General features: G+C 44.0%; 1 protein-coding gene across 4 annotated transcripts in view; it reads right to left on the bottom strand.

Annotated features, from left to right (window-relative positions):
• Positions 1-1,528: 1,528 nt before the first annotated feature.
• Positions 1,529-21,609, bottom strand: part of PTH1R (parathyroid hormone 1 receptor) — a 125,453-nt gene continuing 105,372 nt past the window's right edge. For all 4 annotated transcript variants that reach the window (XM_083824073.1, XM_083824074.1, XM_083824075.1 and 1 more), the window contains 5 exons: positions 19,745-19,811; positions 16,343-16,437; positions 14,268-14,409; positions 12,988-13,029; positions 1,529-12,244 (listed from right to left, as the gene is read on the bottom strand). In XM_083824073.1, the coding sequence (XP_083680199.1) occupies positions 11,882-12,244; positions 12,988-13,029; positions 14,268-14,409; positions 16,343-16,437; positions 19,745-19,811 (709 nt within the window). In that variant the 3' untranslated portion in view covers positions 1,529-11,881. The remainder of the gene's footprint in view (positions 12,245-12,987; positions 13,030-14,267; positions 14,410-16,342; positions 16,438-19,744; positions 19,812-21,609) is intronic.

Here is a 21,609-nt window from a genome sequence, read left to right as displayed (position 1 = left end):
TGTGGGACTGGGGAGGAAGGCTGGCTTGTCCAGTTTGCCTTTTGCCACTACTTTATATTTTTCTCTGCAATTTTCTATTACTTTCTCCACCTGACAATTAGGTGCATAGCCAGAGAGATGTCATGCACCCTCTTACTCCACTGAAACTTGCAAATGGTGCAGGAAACACTCTTAACGTGAGATGAAGGACAAGCTTAGGCTGCATCTCCCAATCAACTGTTATCCACGTGGCTGGTTATTTACCAGCTTTTGTTGGGTCTGAAGCCATCCATGCTGTGCTTGGGAAGGGCCGCAGGTGGATGGACTGCCGTGTGCTCTGTCCTGTTCCTTTCCATTCAGATGGAAGAAAGCCTGACTGAAAACAAAGATTTGGGTATAGCTGTCCTAGCTCTAGCAAGCTCCAGTGTTCCATTTTGAATCTATGATACTTGCATGTGAAAAGTGGGAATGGGACAGGAGTTGGACGTACTGCTGAACTACACCAAAGTGGCATTTTAGGCATTCTTCAGGATACATGTGAAGAAGCATGTAAGGGTGAACATCTTTTGCAATGTGATTATTCTTTCCGAGGGAACATCATTATTGGGTTTCGTTTGGAAGCATAAGGAAAAGTGGGCCACCAGGTTACTGTCACCTGTGTGCAAGTCAGAGAGCACACAGGACAAAATTTGCTGTCTTGTTTCTCTCTCCTGGATGTTATCTGATACTGATGTTAAAGTCCGTGAATGGGATGAAGACACTATAACCATCACATTTGCAGCCAAGACACATAGAGCTCCATCTGGAACAAGCATTTGTGGGACTGTCTTTGGTCAGCAGTGTTCCCGTTCCCTGCTGCTGGGACCCGAGTGCTTTTTGAAATCTGGCCAGTCACTTAATGCTTATCATTCAGAAGAGGAGAAAAAGGTCACTCCTTGTTTCCACTCATAGCTGGTTAGCCAGACAGGGAATGCTAGCATGCCTGTATGAACACCATGACGTTTTCCTGAAAGTATTACTGGAATGTGATTGCTGCTGGGGTGGTGATACACACACTATGCTAAATGTCAGGGCCAGGAGCATTTTTTGACCAGCTCTTCCTCCTGTGCAAAGCATGCTTGCATCAGAAGAAATGCCATGACTACACATTGAACAAGAATGGCCTTAAATTTCATCTATGATAAACCAACTTTCTTCTTTTGAAGGTCTTAGAGCTAAAGCGTGCATAGGAGAGGGTTTTCAGCAGGTAAATTAACATTTCTCTAGAAGATGCTGCTCAGCAGGAAAACAAGATTGGAGTCAACCAGGTTTGTTCGTCTGAAAACCACAAACTTAAAGATTGTGAAGCCACTCTGTACAAGGTCTTCCCAAAGGGTTTCCACAGACATAACTCATTCCCATCTTTCTGAATCCACAATGAACTGGAGGATCTCAGGAAGGTTCTTCCTCATGAACACAGAGGAATGTCTAGCCCACGTCCATCTATGTGTGCTCCTGAAGGATTTTAGAGGCTCTGAGGCCCATAAACAGGCAAAGACACAAAAGAGATATTTTATGAGAATCAATAAAGATTTCTTTTTATTTTAATTCCCTTTTTTACATACATCTGTGGTTTGTCATTTTCCGCTCATTACTTTGGTCCATACAGAAAGCAGAAGTGGAGGAATGTAAACCAAATGTCTGCCTGATGACACACACAAGGCAATGTCCTCGTAACACATACAAAGAAATCACAGTTTTGTCCTTTAGCTTTTCAGTCTTGTCCCTCTTCTGAAGTGAAACAAGGTCTTACAAAACCACTTCAGTGAAATTACTTGTGTGTGTGGAGGAAGAAAACACCCCAACTTTTTTCCCTCCTGCTGACACTAGAAGAAAAGGAGCCAATATTCCCAAAACAGACACATCGGACAGAGCTTGGCAGACTGCTAGGAATGGCTGAGTCCTTTTTCTAATGCCCACACCCAATCGCCACCATGGCTTGGTCACCCTGAAGTTGCTGAGAAGAAGCAAGGAGTTTTAGCAGCAGGTCTGTCTCTTCGTGCATGCCCCAGCTCATGCAGATGGCAAGAGATCGACGTGTTTCTGAACATGGGGATGGGAGACGATGCTTGGATACACCCGTCCTTCCTCTTCTGCCACCAACCGCCTTTCTCTGCCACCAGCTCTACCTGACACAACCTGTCTTTTAAAGCATTTCACCTCCAACAGCAAATGGCTTCTTGCTCATCCTTCCCTGCAGCCCTCAAGGAAGAGCGATTAATTTAGACAGAGAAAAATTAAAAGGTAAAAGCTCAGCCTGGCAGGAAGCATCCAGCTCTATATTTAGAAGGGCCCATGCCTGTTGTAATGCTCTGATTTAAATAGATGCTGCTTTCCTGGTGAAGTCATTGTTTTGTCTTCTGTTTTAGGTACCTGAGGTCTGCTCTGTTTGGAGAACATCCTTCATTAAAGCTCGTTTTAAGTAGTCTTTCATGTGGTTATTGTATCTCTATTTCAGAGGACGTAGGCCCAGGCATTTTGGAAACCCAGTGCATGCTCATCCCATCCATCTCAAATATTTTAATCCCGTGCCTTTTTTTCTAGCAAGATACCATGTCCTAAATCCCCACATGTAGAAGCTGACCCCAATACAAAAGCCCAATGTTGTCACTCGTGAAGTATTTTGAGAGAGGAGACTCTGGCTGTTCAGACCATCTTCTACCACTTGATCTCTGCTTTCTGGTTCTTAGTTCTATTGATCTAAAACAAAAAGCCACCCTGAACTGTGGGTGGCAAACAAGGTTTTGGGGACAGAAGAAGGGTAAGGTCATTTACTTGAATCATTATCTTTTTCCTCCTCAGAATTTAAGGGTAAATCCCACTCCATGGAAATCAACACGCATTTTGGTGTTGGTTTTCATGGGGTCAGGATTTCATTCCATATCGATGCCAGCACATCTGTGTTGTTGCCCACCACATTGCTTGCCCAGAATGAGTAACCCTCGGTTTGAGGAACATAATCAAATACTTTCAAATTCTTGAGTTCATACGCCAAGAAAACAATTGCTAAGGTCAGAGGTAAAAGTTACTCTGTGGGACCCAGGAGAAATGGTTTTGAATATCAGGTCCTTGTGCTGAGGCTGCTCTAAGGTATCCTTTTTTTTCAGGGAGAAAAAAAAATAATGAAAAAGTGCTGGTGAGGATGAAGAGAAAGAGAAAGTTGCACAGACTTTGTTAAATCCCTCATTTGCTCTTTCAAGATATACCCTGTTTAGGAGAAAGTGTCATTGTGCAATAGAGCCCACCTCTATTAAATCTGTGCTGGACAGGGAGGTCTGCCTGAAAAGAAGCCAGATTTATAAGATTCCCTGGTTACTGATGTTCATCTGGGTCAGCTCTTCCTTCACTTTTCTTTTGTTCCTGGCCCCTTTTCTGTGTGCCAGACTCCGAGCTGATTTCCAGCCCTGCCCTGCCTCACTGGAGTCTTACAAATCCATTCCGAATTAGGACAAAGTTTGTTGTGCTCTGTTTTTGCAGACGCTGCCTCTGGCTCCTTTACAACACGGCGTTGCTACCCATCAGTGCTGAATGCCATCAGGAGATGTGTTCAAACTGGCGACAGCTTCAGATGGGTACAGTAACACACCACCGATGCAAAGGCAGCTCAAGGAACAGTTCTGCAAGTGTGCCCCAAAGCAGCACGAATGGACCAGCCTAGAGAAGGGCACATAAGCTACCTGAGCAGACCAGAGCATTAAATTTAAATTAACCGTAAAAGAGGATATTTGATAGCAGTGTGCCAGATTTAACCCCAGGCCCCCAGACACTGGAAAGACATCATGTGAGCTTTGCAGGTCATAATGAATGTCTCAAGATCTTCTATGAGCAAAACATGAGCAAGTTCAATTGGAGGCTGAAATGCTGTGCCAAGGTTTGCAAACCTTTCCCTGGCCCGTGGGAAAGGTTTCACTGAACTTTATTTGATATTTCTTTTAATGCTCCCCTATGACTTCCATTAGCTTCTCACACTCTTTTTCCCACTTGCTTCCCAAATTCTGGCAAAATGTTGATATTATCTTGAACTTTGTAAACTGTGGGGCTAGATGAAACCTGGAAGCTGGCGTGAAAACTTGGAGGATCTGAGTTCCCATGCAAGCATGAGAGAAAAGAAAAAAAAAAAAAGAAAAAAAAGAAAAAAGAAAAAAGAAAGAAGGAGCTAAGAAAAATCTCTACCAGTTAAAATAGCTGAGAATGGCTAAGTGACCACAGTGTTTGGCCATGGGGAGAATAGAGTAATCTGAACAGGCACAGATAAAACATGGTTGCTTTACGTGATGGCTGATGCCTAGGGTGTCATTTTATTTAATCCCAAACAGCAAACCCAGTGTCTAATTCTCAGCAGAGTATTTCTGTTGCTACAGTTGGAAGCTTTATTTTAATTCCATTATGCAAATTGTAAATGAGTCTTGAACTGTGGTCTAGATTCAGATCTGTTTTGCCTTGGCATTCGACCGAGTTAACTCAATTAACTTCAGTGGAGTAGCTCCTGCCTTCTGCCAATGAACATAAAATCAACATCAGGTCTGTTTCTAACTGTCCTGCCCTAGGGACTGGCGTTGAATGACTCCGTCCGCTCATTATATCTATTCCCTCCACCACAGAGAACTCCTTCCGCACAGGAAAAGCCAAAACACCAGACACTGCACAGAAACCATCAGAGCATTCAACAGAACGTGATGAACCAAACAAAAAATAACCTATTATGACTATTTTATTGTTTATAATCATTCTTAAGTGTGGAGTAAAGACAGCAAGTCTTTTTCTTACTCTCTGTGCTCTTTCCTTAAAAATTCATGGAGAACAAAAGACAGTTTTGGCAGACCAACCTTTCAGCTCTGCCAGGGTGCCTGTACTCTGAGCCCGGTGTGATGGATGTGATGTGACTAGGGTGCTGTGCAGCCGATCTGTGCAAATTGTTTTCCCCTCCTGATGTTCCAGATTGGTTTTGAATCTTGGAGTTGAGATTGGCTTCTAGCCATTAAAAAACCCTGAGTCTGCATCCAGTTAAAATGGAAAATGAAATGCTTGACTGAGTTCTTTAGGTGAGATTTAGGGGGTTCTTTTCTAGGGCGAGGTTTGAAAATAGGAGCAAAGTGTAGAGAAGGACCCCGACAAACTTGAATTTGGGATAGAAGGACAGGGGTGTCCACTCTGCTGGTCCTTCCTGTGGCCTTTTCTGCCCACTAAAGAGAAGCAGAGTCAAAGATCTAAAACGGTTGCTGGTCCTGTCTTCTCTGCAGACCTGGACCACAACCCAGACTAATGCTTCAGGTGAGGTCTGCTAGCACTGCCAAAAGCCCACGTCTCAGGCTCACCTGCACCTGCTGGACTCTCAGTAGAAGATCCCTGCTCTAAAATTGTAAAAAACACCTACAGGCCAAAGAGCAGCCAGTGAAGGTGTCGATCAGCACTGAATAAAGAAATACCCTGATTAGGACGCATTTTGCCTCTTATGAGGCTTGATATATAGACAGCAAATAAACTTGTGGCTAACCACTAAACAAAGCTCATGAACAATATTTCTGGCCAAGACTTCCAGAACAAGGTCACTGTTTTTGGTACAGCTGGGCTTGATGTCTCTGAGTTTTACATGACCAGAAGCTGGTCACAGGTGGGTTCTCAATCACATCTCTGTTTATCTCCATGCATCCCAAGGAGCACATGGAAACACGAGGGAGCCCAGATTTCTGGCTCAATTGATCAGGTAATGGATCATTATTGGGGGGGAAAAAAAAGCCAACCTGTATTCCTTTTTTTTTTTTTTTTGTGAGTGAAAGAAAAATCAATGTTTCCTAGCTGTTTTGTTTGTTTGTTTGTTTTTAGCATCACAATGGTGAAGTTTTATTTTAGTACAGTTTAGTTAATCACTGGTCTTTGCAACAGCTCACCTCTGCTTTCTTTTGCTATCCCACCCTTAGCTAAGAGCTAAGCTTGAGTTCTGATTTTATGAGAGACCAAAAAAACAGTCTGGATGGAACAGGGTAAGCCCAATAACTTTTGTACAAATGGCAGGATTTGCTGCCTCAAAACAACATGTTCCTTTGGGCCAACAGAATTTGTTGTCCAGGGGGCTCAACCTTTCACTTCTGTAGGCAAAACCAGGAGGACTGCTTTCCAACAAATGTCCACAGAGATGGACATGATCCTTATTTTACTTATACAATTTATGAACCATTATGTTTTCCAGGCAAATCCAGACAGACCTGGCCAATCCATGATGGAAATTTATTTATAGGGTCTTTCGCAAACTCATTTCCTTTACAATTTAATATTTTTCTCATTTCAGGACACCCTAGAGGAATGGGATATAAAATCTACTCTGTCTGGAGAGTGACACTGGATTCTTGAAAAGCTCCGTAGCTGGCCAGGAATATCATATATGTCCTCTGTTTACTCTGGAGAATGTGGCAACTCATCAGCAATAGAAGTAAAAATAATAATAATTAAAAAAATCAAACACAAAACTTGTTCCAGCATAAAGATTGTTAGAAAAATATATATATATATATAATTTCCCTAGACCTGTTTGAAGTGCAACATGATTTCTCCCCCAGCAGCTGCTGTCAGCTGGAAAGTGCCATGGTGAAGATCTACCTTAACCTGCTCATGGCCTTAAAACAAAGCTTCCTCACATGCTGAGCAATTTACAACTTGCAGCCACCAGTGTAATGTCCATGTATGACACAGGATACATGGCTGAGGAGACAGACATGAAACCCTTAACCCCAAAGGCTGGAAAATGCTGCCTCATTTTTTTATTTTTATTTTTTCCTTTTTCTTCCTGTTACAGTTAAAATGTCATAAAATCTGGATGAAGCCAGAAAGAGAGGATGTGAACCACGTTATTGCCCCATAACTTTCCATGACAAGGTACGGACTGGTCTGTAGCAAACTCATGGGCAATGGGCACAAATAGGTGCAAAACGCACCCATGCTAATAAGAAGCAGTGCTGGACACAAAAGGACTTCACAGGTTCATGCAACCTCTCCCTTAAATGCCAACTCTTAAAGTGCTTTCTCTCATTTCATGCAGTCCTATCTCAGGTGAAAGAATGATTGAACAGAATGAGAAATCCAGATGACTTAAGGGAGATACTGAACACTTTCCTCATCCTCAGTAATTCTGCTTGAAGTTTTCATTTCTGGGTGGAAGTTGTGCAGAAAAATCAGCCAGTGAAAAAACAAAGACAAAACCAACCAAACAAAACAAACAAACAAACAAACCAACCAAACAAACAACAAAAAAATGATAGCTGAGGCTTCTTAACTTTTTAGAAGATCAGATTCTGAAGTTTAAAAATTTGTAAGCCAGTCATTGAATTCATCAAAACAATAAACAGGAATAAAAATTGGAGATCTTCACTCCTAATGTATTTTTATAATTAAAAAAATGGAAAATTCTTACCTACACTGTGGATGTTCTGCAGCTTTCAGCCAATTACCAATAAACAAATAAACAATGCCGGTCCCTGGCTGAAGAGTTCAGTTTTTGGGAGAACTTTGTCAATATTTTGACTCTGATATGTATTGGACAAGATGGAGCAGAGCTGAGGAACAGTGCGGAATGGGACAAGACATAAACTCATTTGCAACAAGACAAACCAGTTTAAAGAAGGTTTAAAAACACTCATCTGCACATATCCAGGGAAAAGGGACTCAGGAGCATCAGCAGACTGTGCTGCTATTTGAAGAGATGCTGGGCTGGGTACCACGACTTGAACCTGCCAGGGGGTGACATTCCCTGCCCAAACCCAGCACCTCAGTGGCACTGAAGAAGAGAACACCCACCCAAAAGGTGGGCAAGGAGACCCCTCCCCATGTAATCCAGTCTTCTGGAATGTTGCAGTGCTCAGCCTGGCCTGGGCCAGCCCAGCATGCTTAGAGAAGCAAGAGGATCTATAGGATACAGCCAGATGCTCTACAGGATGAGAAGAAAAAGGACACAAAGCTGACAGAGCTGGAAGAAGAAAAACTGGAAAGATACAGACAACCAGTTCCTCCAAGCCTTTGCCTCCTCCTAGGGTGGGTTTGTGAAAGTTTGTGAAAGTGAACTCTACCCAAGTGTTGGCTGCATCCTGACTCCACAGCCACCTGCTCTCTATCCTCCTCCATCCATTTCTTTTTTTTTTTTGGTGGCATTTTTCTGTATCTGCCCTAGTAAATCAGACAGGATGGGAACTGTCACCCCAGGGGAACTCAGACCTTTGGATGGGGATAAACTGTCCTTGAGAAGTGCCTACATCTCCTGGTGATGGAGAAAAGTGAAGGTGACTGCACTCCAAATCTGGAGGTTTTTGGCTAAACACTGGCAGGACCACTCTGCCTGCCCTTCCAGCACAAATTCAAACTGCAAATTGTGGTTTCTTCTCTGTTTCAGAGAATCAGTGGTGGATGTCCTTGGATCCCTAGCTGACAAAGCACGGCCTATACACTCAGTCAACACTTTCTGCAATCTCAGCACTCAGCACAGGACAGATAGGAACAGACTTTGACAAATATACAGTCTGCCTCACAGTCTGTCATGAGTTTGAAGGCAGAATTATTCCCCAGTTTTGGTATAAGCATCTTTGAATTTTTTTCATGAATATTGAAACACCAAGAAAAAAGAATCTATTATGTATGATTTGCATTTGAAAAGATCAGGAAAAGATTTCTTCCCCTTGTGCATGTAATTTTTAATCTCCACTTATCATCAGCTTTTAAGCATTTATTCTAAATAATCCAGTGATGAATGCATTTCAGTTTACGAGGGGTTTTGTATTTGTTTATAAATAATTTTATGGTTTTTGCTAATTCCTTGAACTTTGCTAAGTGATTGTCAAATGTTATTAATCTTGAGGTGTCTGTAACATGCAGAAGTAAACAGTGAGTCACCAGCGTTTTTTTTGGTGATTTTTTTGGGGTCTTTTTTCTTTTTCTTTGTTCCAACAGTGAAATGATGCTAAGTGATCTTTGAGTGAGAAAATCAGGAAGGTCATTGCATTTACTTGGAGGATTTAAGCACAACATACTTCTAGATGGATAGAAAGCCAGAGCCAGCATACTCGATGTGCTTCTCTCTTATCAGTGGTTCAGCCACACAGGATGGTAAATATTGCAGCTGTACACAGCTGACAGCCGACTGGTGATAACTTCTGCCCCCTTTATATTCCCTCCTGAGGCCATGCCAAAATCTGTGAGGAAAAGGCAAGCAGCGAGCATGGCTGGGCTGACCCAGATTTCTGCAGAGCTGGTTAGCTCTCCATGCCAAGCTTTCACTAGAGCTGACTTCTCTGGCAAGGCTACCTAACTTCTCTGTAATAACATTGTTAGCATTGTTCTTATGAATATTGTTGTTCATAATAGCAACAGTGACAATAAGAGAGCAGGAAAAAAAGATTATGCTATGAAAACCTGTCCTTTCAATAGCTGCCGATTGGTGTTAAATTGTTATGAAAAATTTTGACTTATTCTAATGATACAAAACAAAACAAACAAACAAAAAACCCAACAAACATCACAAATAAATACTGGCTTTTAAAGATTGGCTCATGTGTGTTTGCAACTGTTTGAGAGGTGCTTTGATGCCTTACAGAAGCTTGTCTCTTAGCCACCACATCCCCTACCAGGTCTGAATCCAAAACCCAGGGATGTCAAGGGCAGGAGGTTTGTTTCTTGATTTCACTGGGCTTTGGATCCTAACCTGAGAGGCTGCTTAAAGAAAATTTGGGACACAGAAAGCAGAGTCAAGGTCTCAACAGCTCTTCCTGACCTCCTTCAGAGTTTTGGGGGAAGTTAGTCCTTAATACGTACTCAAAAGTCGCAGTGGATGTATCTCAGAGGTGCTGGTTGGTGCCACCCAGCAGCATATCTAAAGGACCAGGATAGAGAACAGGCTATTCTACAGGTTCCACCTGCATCCTAAAGGACTTCTGCAAACTGCCCCAAGGCCTGTTTTCTATCCAATTTGAATAACAGCAAGGGGGAGTGAAAATGCTTCAGGTAATGGAAATTTACCAAGAAAGCAAAAAAGAAATATGAAAAAACAACAAAAACAAAACCAAACAAACAACAAAACAAACAAACAAACAAACAAACAAAACCCAAAACACCATGAGGTGCTGACTTTAGGACAGCTTGAAGTGAATATTGACTTTATGACAGGTTCTGAAGAGAGGATCCAGGCTGGCTCAGCCAGAGTCCTTCCTTTGAGGAAGCACTTGCTGCAATAGGAAATCTGGTCACTTTTCCTAATTTCCCAGTACTGGGTGCTTCAGAACGGACAGAGACCCTTTGCTAATGCTCAGCTGGCGTGAAATGGCCTAAACACATAGCACGGTTGGTCAACAAGGGCTGTATCTCTTTGCCACTGCTGAAGACATGAGGTGTGTCAGAAAATGACCTTTTGGCACACCTTGCAAAAACCACCAGCAAGGGAAACTCTGCACAAGCACAAAATATTCCTAGTCTCTCTCTTCATACATCTCTAGGATGTATGAATCAGGCCTTTCCTTGTTCTCTTCCCTTCGGAGGCAACCCCACCAGCATTTCCTCATCTGAGCATCTCTAGGCAAACTCAGTGGCTTTAGTTGAAGTTTTATACTCACTGGCACCAGCTAAGGCAGTGGCCAGGTGTACATAGGTGTGTGTGTGGCTCTTTTGAATGGCCCCACCATTAAGAATGGGAAAGATGCTCAGAAGGTGACCATCTAGGAGCAATCCCTGTGCTTTTGTCCAGCAAATTTTGCCCTTGGTTCTCATGAAGAACCAAGCCAGGTCTGCCTGGCTGTATCCAGCATCTCATGCCTCTGGGTGATGCAGGCGGATTTGAAGGAGTCTTTCTCCTCATGAGGGCATGGAGTAGTGAGAAACAAGAAATTCAGAGGGGAGAATGAGCATCAATTTAAAGATAAAAAAAATGACCAAAGCTTGTTTCCATGAGCATCCACAGACAGGGAGGGCTCAGTTAGCTACCCTCTGAGCAGATTTTAGCCACACACACACCAGCACACACGCTTCATGAAGATCTTCTGAAGATCACAAGCAAATTCCCCTCCCTGCCTCAGCCCGCCTGGGAGCAGTCAGGGTGGGCCTCTCTCCACTACTGTATCTGGAAGAACGACATTTTCGCACATTCTGATAACCACATTTTCCATCCTAAAATTGCACTGGTTTCTGGCTTGCTACTGGGACTCAGGTCAGAGAAAGGAGAATATGGTTTTCTGCCTGCATCTAGCAACATGAGCTGTTAACTCTGCCCGCTCCAGATGAACATTTTGGCAGGCAGTGGGAATACCCAAGGGAAGAACATGTCCCAGGCAGCTGGTTGTACTGACCCGTCCATGCTGAGCTCTTGGCTGCAACAATGGGCAGCTACAGCCCCCCGAGTAGGTCTCGTGTGTGTTACCAGACAGACTTTAAGAGGAAAGAGCAAACTGAACCGAAGATGCTGGTGCCCAGGGTGGCTTTGTACCCTTGCAAGAAGATGGCACTGCACGCTCCCTGCAAGACTCTTGCTCTACTGGGTGAGACTCCCACCCTCCCCAGCTGACCAAGCTCTCCAAGAGGTGAAAGGACCACGTGCTGCTGTGCAACCCTCCCTCGCCAACTCTCAGTATCTCTGTTCAGCAGGTAGCAAGGCCCTCGGGACAGCCCTGCCCCCATTATCACCAGGGAGACTTAGATCACTGAATATATGTGTGTGATCAACCACTGGCCACATTGGTGGCTCACTTTTTTTTCCCATATAACTTAACCTCTCGTTCCACCGAACAGAGACACTGTATGGAAATCCTTGGCATCTGATGCGTGGCCTGATATTCTTTTGCCCACTAAATGCTCTCCAGGAACCTTTCTCATCCTTTTGCTTCTTCTCCTCCTCTCTTTACATCACGGTCTCTCTTTCTTCTTCAACAAGTACTGTGGGTCTGTCTCCGTCATAAAGCCCAGAGCCGTTCAGGTACTCCTCGTCTTTGTTGTACTGCTCTGGTCCAGAAGAAGGCATGGAGTTTTCGGAAATAGAGCCATTTTTTACATAACCTGGTAAATTCCGGTGTCCATTGAGTGTCCCTGGTATAAGTCTTGTATTGAGATGGAGGGCAAGTGCCCCTCTCGTGGCTACATTTGTGATGCTGGTGTGGGAAACCATTGGTCCATAACTGTAGGTTGTGCTCCCACTTCGTGCTTTCCTTTTGAAGTCAAGTGCTAATGTCCACCTGCTCCATGACTTCTTTATTTCTGCTTGGACCTGAGAGACAAGGGGGAAAAAAAAACATGAGTAGAAGGAGAGGGGGACAGAGAGCCATCAGCAGGATGTATTATCCACAGGGGTGGAGAACTCTCTGGAGGGTAAAATTGGAAGGAACATCTTGTGTTTATGCTGCAGGACATAAGGAACATATCTGTAGTTGCATTTCCCCTTAAAATCCATAAACTTAGGCCAAACAAACCTTATGTTGGGCCATGAAAGTAATTCTGTTCTTTCCAGTGTGCGTTCACTGACCACCTAGATTTTTAGCATGCAGCCGTAGAGGGAATTAAAGGGAACAAAGACAGCTCAAAAGCAATCTGAAAATTAAAGCATGTCACTTGAAACAGAATAAAAGGGTCAACAAAGCCTGGCCTAAAAAAAGAGCTTGCTGATTAGACAGCTATTCTATCAATCCCCTTTTATTTCTGCCACAGATCTAATATCAGGCAGCACTAAACAGCACTTGTGCTGGGAAAAGGAAAAAAAAAAAAAAGCACATTTTCCCCCCATTAGCTACTTCCAGTAGCTCATTTATTGATGACAGATTGATCTGTATGTCTTACATGACCAAAATAAGTGTACGAACTTTCTATGTGCATGGACAGATCTTTCAGTGAGTGCAAAACAGGGTTGCGTCTCTAGACTAAGAGGAGATACACTGATGTGCATCCACCTTACCATCTGCATTTGGAACTAGCTTAACAAAGGTGGGACATAATTAAGAAGCTGATGACTCTTACCTCTCCATTGCAAAAACAGTATATGATGGCAACAAAAAATCCCTGGAAGGAAGAAGAAATAACACATTAATATTAATCTGGCTGCAGCTGAGTATCTAATACCCCAATGGGGTTGCCCAGCATCCCTGTGTTCCTCTGAAATCAGTGGTGTTTATAACTTGCTTTATATAATACGGATAGGAAACACTGCTCTTTTTAGTAGTGCATGAGGGACAGATGAACATAGCCATTTTTTAGACTATTGACAAAGTAAACGGACTATATACACCCTCTGGATCATGTTCTGCGTAACACATCTATTCTCCTGCTCTGATCTTTTGCAAAGTTCCTAAGACAGTGATGAGTGCCTGGGAAGGCGGTGGGGTCTCACTCACTAGAGGTATTTATGAGCATATTGGATAAACATTTCCAGTGCATTACATGTAGCTGATCCTGCTGCGGGACAGGAGGTGGCCCTGATGGGACTCTTTCAGCTCTGGTTGCAAGTGGGGCAGCCTGTACATTGGACAGAACTGGCTGAGGGGGAGCAGCAAAAGCAGTCAGATGTGAGAAAACCATCCACATCTTTTTTGTTGGTCAACAGTTCAGCCAGATCTTGGTGAGGTCACCTGGTATTTGTTCCCATCTGAGCCCAGCAGGAATTGTGGAAGTGCATGTATGCAAGCTTTGTCCCCACCTGCCTTACAATTTCATCTGGCAGACCCACTGTCCACCTCCATCATCCACACTAGTTGACCATGATGATAGGTAGTTGCATGTGAGCCAAAAATTAATCTCTGAGGGAAGAGTGGGCAGTGGCTATAAAACACTGCTTTGCTTGTACAGAGTTGCATATTCTTGCTGTTATGACTTATACAGGAGCAGTCCTATAACTGAACCTGCCTTTTGCCCAAACCTTGAACTGAGGAATCCATTCACAGTGCTGAGACAGCTTGGGATAAGCTAATTGGAAGCTAATTTGAAACAACATGTCTCTGTGGATCTCTACCAGCTTGTGTCTATCCTGGATCTACACAGATTTTGTGGGGCAAGGTATCTTTCAACAGGAATGTTTTTTTTTTTGTTGTTGTTGTTGTTGGACACGCTGATCCTTTTTACACTGTATTTTGCAAATATAAAACATACTTGTTGCTAAAATACTGTCAAATCACCCTGTGAATGAAATCTGGCATGCTGTAAACACAACCCTGTTTCCAAAGAGAACACCTTGCACTCTCATTTCCCTCCTCCCTCTGTTTAAATTCTCGTAGTTTGTCCCCATAGTTTAACAATTACAATACCTGGAAAGAGTTGAACAGCATTTCATAGTGCATTTGAACTTGCCAAAGAATCCCTGACACATCTGTGTATGGCATAGCCATGAAAACAATATAGTGAACGCCAAAGAGAGGCATAAGGACGAGGGTAGATTTCAGCAGCTTCCTGTAGGAACAAGGAAAGAGAAGACACAGAGGAAGTCAGTGGATGGAGTGAAACTTCCAGCCAGGCTGGTCCACCTCATACCTTGGGTGTCTGTCATGCATAATGTCGTTATGGCTCAACATGCCCCTTCACTAGTCCTGGATAGCTTACATTTACACAGGCTCTGTGTCCACCCACAGTTTCAAGCCATTTATTCTCTTCTGGCATGTGACACAACCCAATCCATCCCCCAGCATGTTGTGGTATGCTAATCTAACCCTCTTCATATGCACGTCCCCATGAGATGCTGCTGTAGGTACTGGAGGTGAAGACACCAAGACTTCTTTCTCAGCCTCAGACCATTCACTATTTTGGGTCAGGAACATGGGAACAAGGTGGAAGAGTGACTGGAAAGAAATGTGCACTGCTGCTTCCGGGTCCCAGCCTCTAAATTCCCTTGCCCCTAAAGGGTGATTCTGCTTCTGAATTTAAAGACTGGACATGGTCCTAGACAGCCTACTCCAGCTGGCCCTGCTGGAGCAGGGGGATTGGACCAAATGATTTCCAGGGAGTCCTGCTCACCACAACATTTCTGTAATTCTGCAGTTCTGTCTTCTTATTGAGGCAAAGATCCACCCAGGGTTAGTGCGTTCTGTGCAATGGTGGAGAGGGAATTGCATTTTGGAGCAGAATTATGTTAGATACCAAGGGGAAGTGGATGTCACAGTATGGGGTAAGCAGGGGTTCACCACTCCTAGGAGGCGTTTTGGACTGCAGCATCCCCTGGAAAGCCCTGTTTTGAGGGAGAAGCTCCATCTCAGCACAAGACCTATGGCAGGGGGTAGGAGGGAGGTAAAATAAAGCCCTGAGTACTTGGCTGGGTTCTCTCCTGAGGGATCCAGCTTTGCCTGGAAGTGATGCTAATTGGAGGATTAAACCCACTGCCAAGAGTTACAGCAAGTCACCAAGTGCAGGCAATTATTGAGAAGGACGGACATCACTACCAGAAAGACCTGGTACCACCTCTGTCCAGCAACTGGAAACCACTGAGGGAATTTAAAACATTAAAAGGAGCAGGCCCCATCCAAACCATAATTAATAGCAAGTTTCAGCCAGGGATAAATAAATAAATAGATAAATCAGAGCCCTGACAGGGCAGCAAAGGAAAACGGAGATGTGTTCTCTAGCCAAATATCATTCCTGATTCAAATGAAACATCTTGTGTTTGGAGAGTGTGATGGTAGCAATGAGCTCATGGTTTGCAGCCCAAATTGCCCTGTTCTTCCCCTCTGCATGTGTTCTGCTGGTGAGTCCAGCCGAAGGGATTCGGAGAAGCCTTGGGAGCCCTCGAGCAGCCGAGGTGTCTCAGCAATCTGCTTTTTCTGTCCAGCTTTGACCATGTTACAAATATCCTAAATTATCAAGAGAGAAGAGCTGGCAGAACAAAGGAAAACAAAACAAACAAGGAAAGGCCAGATTTCCAGCAAAGTTTCAGGAATCTTTTTTTTCATTTCAGCAAACGCACTGAAGCACCCGCTGAAGGGCAGATTTAACAAATAGACCAAGTTTTACAAAGCACAGGAGGGAAATAAACAGAAATAAATAAAACGGTACAAGTTTTAGGGGCTTCAACAGCACAAGAAATGCTTTTATTTTTGCACTGTTGGTTCAAGGCCAGCACAGTCACTTCCTAACTGGCTGGAGGAACTGAGCTCCTCTCTTTACTATGAGGCAGGTCCCCGGAGTTGGATTGGAGAGGTTTAGGGGAGTTTTAAACAGCTGCTGATTCATTCCGCATTATCAGGCTCAGAAGATGGTGTTCTTCTCACCTTTTTTTAAGTGTCTACAGGGTAGGTATCTGCAGCTGAACCACTCACCCTGGGCTCCCTCTGTAGTCAAAGAGGGAAACAGGGACTTTGACTTGTCCCCAAACCGAGGAGGGTTTGTGACTTACCTGTACTGTTGTCTTGAGTCACACCTCCCTGCATTTGTCTCCCGTAGCTTGGTTGCTAGGACTCTGATAATATTGATAAAAAGAATAAAATTTACCTGGAAGAGGGAAAAACAACAACAATGAATAACTGTTAGAGGAGATGAAGCCAATGCTCATGTTGCTCAGTCTGTGCTTCCCCCAAGGTGAGTCAAGGGGCTTGTGTCTGAACTGGAGGTGTTCCTCCTGTGGCAGGGATGAGCTGCCCTGGGAAAAACCCAGCGAGTGGTGGGATTACACCAGCCATGTTTAACCAGAATGGTTGAGAGAGAAGGGAATGGCATCCTCTGGGAAAGGGTAGGCATCCAGATTAAAACACTGACACCTGAGCTAGCCAGCCTGGGCTGCCTTGTGCATGAGACCCTTATGGAAAAACGCTGTGAGATAGGGAGAGACTGAAAGACAGCAAGGAGGTGGTGAGTAGACACCTGACAAGTGTATATAACCTCAGTATTCAAGGCAGCAGTTACCAGGCATTTCAAGGTTTGGACCGCAGTCAGCTCTCAGTGTTTTTCACATCATCTTTATTACTTGGCTTACTTGACTGTACAGTGATATGGGTCATTTTTATGGCCTAATAAACCTCTTAAGTTGAGTTTGGGGTCTAGGGAGCAGAGTGAAATTCAGTTATATTGTCCCTTGCAGCCAACCTGATGTTAAGGTCCCCTCAGGCTAAGAGAAGCATTAGCAAGATGCTTTTCCATATTTCCATGTGCAAAAGGAAAGAAGAACAATCAACCTGCATCATGAAAGACAGAGTAGACATAGCTAGATATGACAGATCAAGACCACAGAAGAGTAAAATAACTAAAACTTTTGTCGTACATCTACTGCAAGCTTTCTCTAGAGGAGTGTTAGGTGTGGACCAGATAAGGACAGTAGGGACAGCAACAACAGGCAGAAAAAATATCTTTTTGCTGTACAGGGAACCATATCTGTGAACCCAGTTGCTGAACTAAGCTCACCCAGTCCTACAGGAACACGCCGACGGTGAGCAATGCTGCATAAGGTAACGACACCTCACGGTTACACTGATACTTAACAGAGCTGAGAAATGGGGAGATGTTTGGGGGATTCCTGGGTTTTTGAATGTCCTTGGAGTTTGGTTTCTTTGGGGCCAGGCTTATAACCCTAGCTGCCCCCGACAAACCTACTCTCAAGGACATGGTGAGACTACGAGAAGGCTGCACACTGCTGGGCTAATGTTGATGTCTATGGGTTTGCAGCAGTCATTTGACTTCTCAGATACCAGTGTAGCAGCATTTCAAGGAAACAAATTACCATGCCACACACAGCCTTGTAGTTTTACACCAGAAGGGACCGTTATGAACCTCTAGTTTGATCTCCTGCAAAACGCAGTCCATAAGACCTCCTTGTATTCATTTTGGTTTGAGCTACAGCAGATCTGGGTTTCAGTGTTTCCATGACGGAGATCCTACCACAACCATTGGTAAGTCGTTCCAATGGTTAATTATCCTCACTGTTAAAACAAGTAGTTCTCTGAGCAGCTGAATGAACACGGCCTGGTTTGCTATGGCTTTGTCTTCTGTGGTTGGATTCTTTCTCCTTTAACAAGGTGCAAGTTCGTTTCGAACAGCTCTCCTCTGTGTTAAAAAGGGGTAAGGTCGCACTACGCCCTTTCCAGTGAAGGGGCATTAGTAGAATTTCTCTCCAGTATCTATTTGACTGTTTTCATGAGGTCTGTGGGATTTTAACATCTATGCAACTCCATTCCCTTAGTTACATTTGGTTGGAATTTACTGACTGGCACAAGAGTTGTAAGGGAGGGATGGATAGACCGACAGGCAGAGAAGCACACAGCCTGGGGCATATAACTCATTTTCATTGGAAACCAATGTTAGAAAAAGGGGAAGAAAAGAAAAAAAAAAAAAAAGCAGACTTTGTTTCTCATATGAGTTTTTCTAGCTTCAAAGGCTCAACTGTGGTATCTTGTTCTACATTTGTCGACTAAATTGAAGATGTCCAACCTTATCATAGTCAGGAGGGAAACTCCTGTCACTTTTCCTGAAACGTGCTAAGGTTTAAAAGAAATCCAGACAACTGAATAAAATCAGTTAGTAACGTAGCAGAGGGATTTTAAGCCCCTCAGCTTTCAAGTTCTCTGCAAGTACGTCCAGAAAATGCATAACTTAGTCCAGCAACATATGACCAGCCAGTGTGGGAATTGAAAAGGCAGCCAAGTGAACAATATGAACCCACAGAAATTAAACAGAAACAACCCACAGAATATTTTTGCATGATAAATAGCTGCATTTGCAAATAGCCAAGGTACAAGCACAGCAGTGCCTCATGGAGAAACATTATTTTTACAAGGGCAAGCCTCAATTGAGCTCTTTCTCCTCTGCTAATTGGGCTTTAAATTAAATGCAATGGGGTTGCTGGCATTCATCTCGTTGAACTATCTGAACTTTCTTCTCCATCCTACTATTTTGTTTCCAATGACCACGCTGTGGGCTTGGTGATTCGTTTCTTCCAAGGTGCAGAATTGATTACTAGAGCCAGGTGGAGAATTTCCACCAAAAGGAAATTCTGAAGAAGAAAAAAACCCATCAAATCCAAAGCAGCTCACCTAATCGCACATATGATCACATTCACCTCAGAAACTTTCCTGCTGTTTATATGCAGATGGATTGACTTTCTTCTCACCACATTGATCTTCTTCCAGGGCCTCCTGATTTGTGAGTCAGTGCAAAGTACACAGAGCTTAATGCAAAACCCTCTGAAGACTATAAAGAGATTCTTACTGACTCCGCTCAGCTACTCCTAGATGTATGTAATGGGGAGCTAGGATATGTGGGTGTGGAAAAGCTCTTTTATTTGCACTTACCTAACTATCAGAAGATGGAGTAATGGAGAACCATAGAGAAAGACAGGAGGAATGAGGGTAATGACTGAAAATTGTGAAAGCAACTTCTCAAGCTAATTAGGACCCTGTTCAAGCAAACACTTGACCAACCAAATGCCTCTCATGAACTTAATCACAATGCTTCCCAATGCAGATGCATGGTAAGAATGTGTTAAGACCCCTGGGGGTTTTCAGTATCTCATGGGTTGGCAATATTATCTTGAATGTTTGTTTCATTAATGATTTTAGGGTCTTAGCTTGTGCCATCTTTCTCTCCTAAGCAAAACAAAGCTGCACATAAACCCCTCTGCTGTATGCAGCTGTTGAACTTATAGACAGGTCAAAAATAAGACCCTTAAACTGGAGATGCTGAGACTCCACGCCTAAGGCAGGAGCTGTGCTAAGAAGGTAGCTAGAGCAGGGTAGCCTGGCCCCACTCTCTGCACTGTGCCTGCACCATCAAATGCAGCCTCCCACCACTGCAATCAGCCAGTACTCACCACGATAGCTGCCAGGATGGGCACCTGAATAATCCATTTTAAATTGCCAGCACTCAAGTCCCAACACCTGAGAAGAGATTGAGATCCCATTAGGAAATCATTGGTTACGAGGAGCAACAGACACGCTGTCTCCTTGGGTAAATCCACCCTCGAAGGATGGGGTTCCTCCAAAGCCTGCTGGGTTGGAAAGACCTAGATCTAACCTTGCCTTCAATCCCCATGGCTCCAAAGGAGCCCTTTTTCCTGCTGTTACACCATTCAAAACTGAAACCCCTGTTAAATGCATTTAAAGTTATGCTCTCCAGATGGTGGAACAGCTCTTTCCACAGTCATCAAGACCTGTCCCTTCTGGGCAGGAACCCACTCCTTTCCACTTCTTCTTCACCTCTTTAAGAGAGAAACCTACACGAAAAGTAATCTGGTTTTCATGAAAACAAGAGAGGCCGTGCTGGGTTTTGCACTGGCTGAAATAGTTTAATGCTACCCCTTGGAATAAGCCTGCATGACTTTGCCTGGGGATCAGTTCTGTCTGAGTATGTGGTAGTATGGATAATTCTATTTTTCTACATTCAGATCCTGTGCTTCCTTCATCCCTGCAGTCACAGTGAGACCCAGACATGCCTCATAAAAGTCTTTATCTTCTTTTCATCTCCATCCCTTATCCGAGTGAGGACTGAAAGGGCGAACTGTTGGTGGCATGGATGTTCATCTACGGTCCTCCATCTGCTGACGAGGGGCTGGACACTATTTCCTCCCAGGCATTTCCAGCAGCCATGGAATAAGGTCACTCAGTGTTAATTACTCTGTTTGAATTCTCTCCAACCACAGAGAGAGGACTGCCACAGGCCTTTCTTTATCTGAGCCAGACAGCCCCCATGGCAGCTGCAGTTTTCATTTCGTGGGCCAAACAGCCCAGGCAACTCTTCAAGGAAAGCGAGACAGGGGCAGAGAAACCACCAGTGCTGACTGAAAGGCTGTACGAGGATGAGCCTGAGCCAATGCAGATGCGTCATCCTCCAGTAGCTGTGCTACCAGGTCCTTCTGAGCCTGGAGCTTGGCTTTCTCCCCTTTGCAACGCAGTCTCTTCCTAGGCAAAGTCATTGGAAAAGTTGCCTGGGACCCCCAAATTTTTGATGGCACATTGTGTGTAGGTGAAACCTGCCTTGTGGTCAACGTTGGGCTTTTGGGGGGCAAACACGGTTGTGTTGGGCTTGAAGATTAGCTGCTATGGATGCTTTCTTCAGCTTGATGCAAGAATAGGAGGCCCCAGGGTGTTTGTATAGGACCGAAGAAACAGCTGATTCAGCATCCTATTTCTACAGTAGCCAGAAAGTGATATTTAAGGAGAAACAGACAAGAAGGTAGTAACATTTTTCCAGAATATTCTTCCAACAATCTGCAGTTCAGGATGGCTTCCTGAGCCAGAACATTACTATTTAATACGTCTGGAAGAATTTATCTCTCATGAGTTTGTACAAATGCTTCTTAATCCTAAGGACATGCTGGCATCCACACCTCGTGCAGCGAGGAGTTTCTGCTTCATGCCTCCTCAGTGTGGAAGCACCTCCTGTGGCTGTGCTGAACCTGCTGCCTCCAAGCTTCATGCAGGGCTTTCCAGCTCGGCTACTGGAAGAAGCAGGGAATGACTGATCTCTACCCATGCTCTGCAGGGCATTCCTTCATGATTCAAGCCATTCCTGCCCCTGCCTGGCTGTGAAACAGCTCCTTCAGCCCTAGGGATAACAGCTGTAGGTGTTCACATAATCAATTTCTGTATAATGAAAGCAAAGCCAGGAAAGTTGGACCCATTTTAACCTTCACCCCCAACAGAAAAAAAAAAGAAAAAAGAAAAAAAAAGTTGCTAA

Source organism: Anser anser, assembly GCF_964211835.1.
Source record: "Anser anser genome assembly, chromosome: 2".
Lineage (NCBI taxonomy): Eukaryota > Metazoa > Chordata > Aves > Anseriformes > Anatidae > Anser > Anser anser.
Note: the sequence above shows the minus strand (reverse complement) of the source record. Positions and strands in the feature narration are given on the sequence as shown.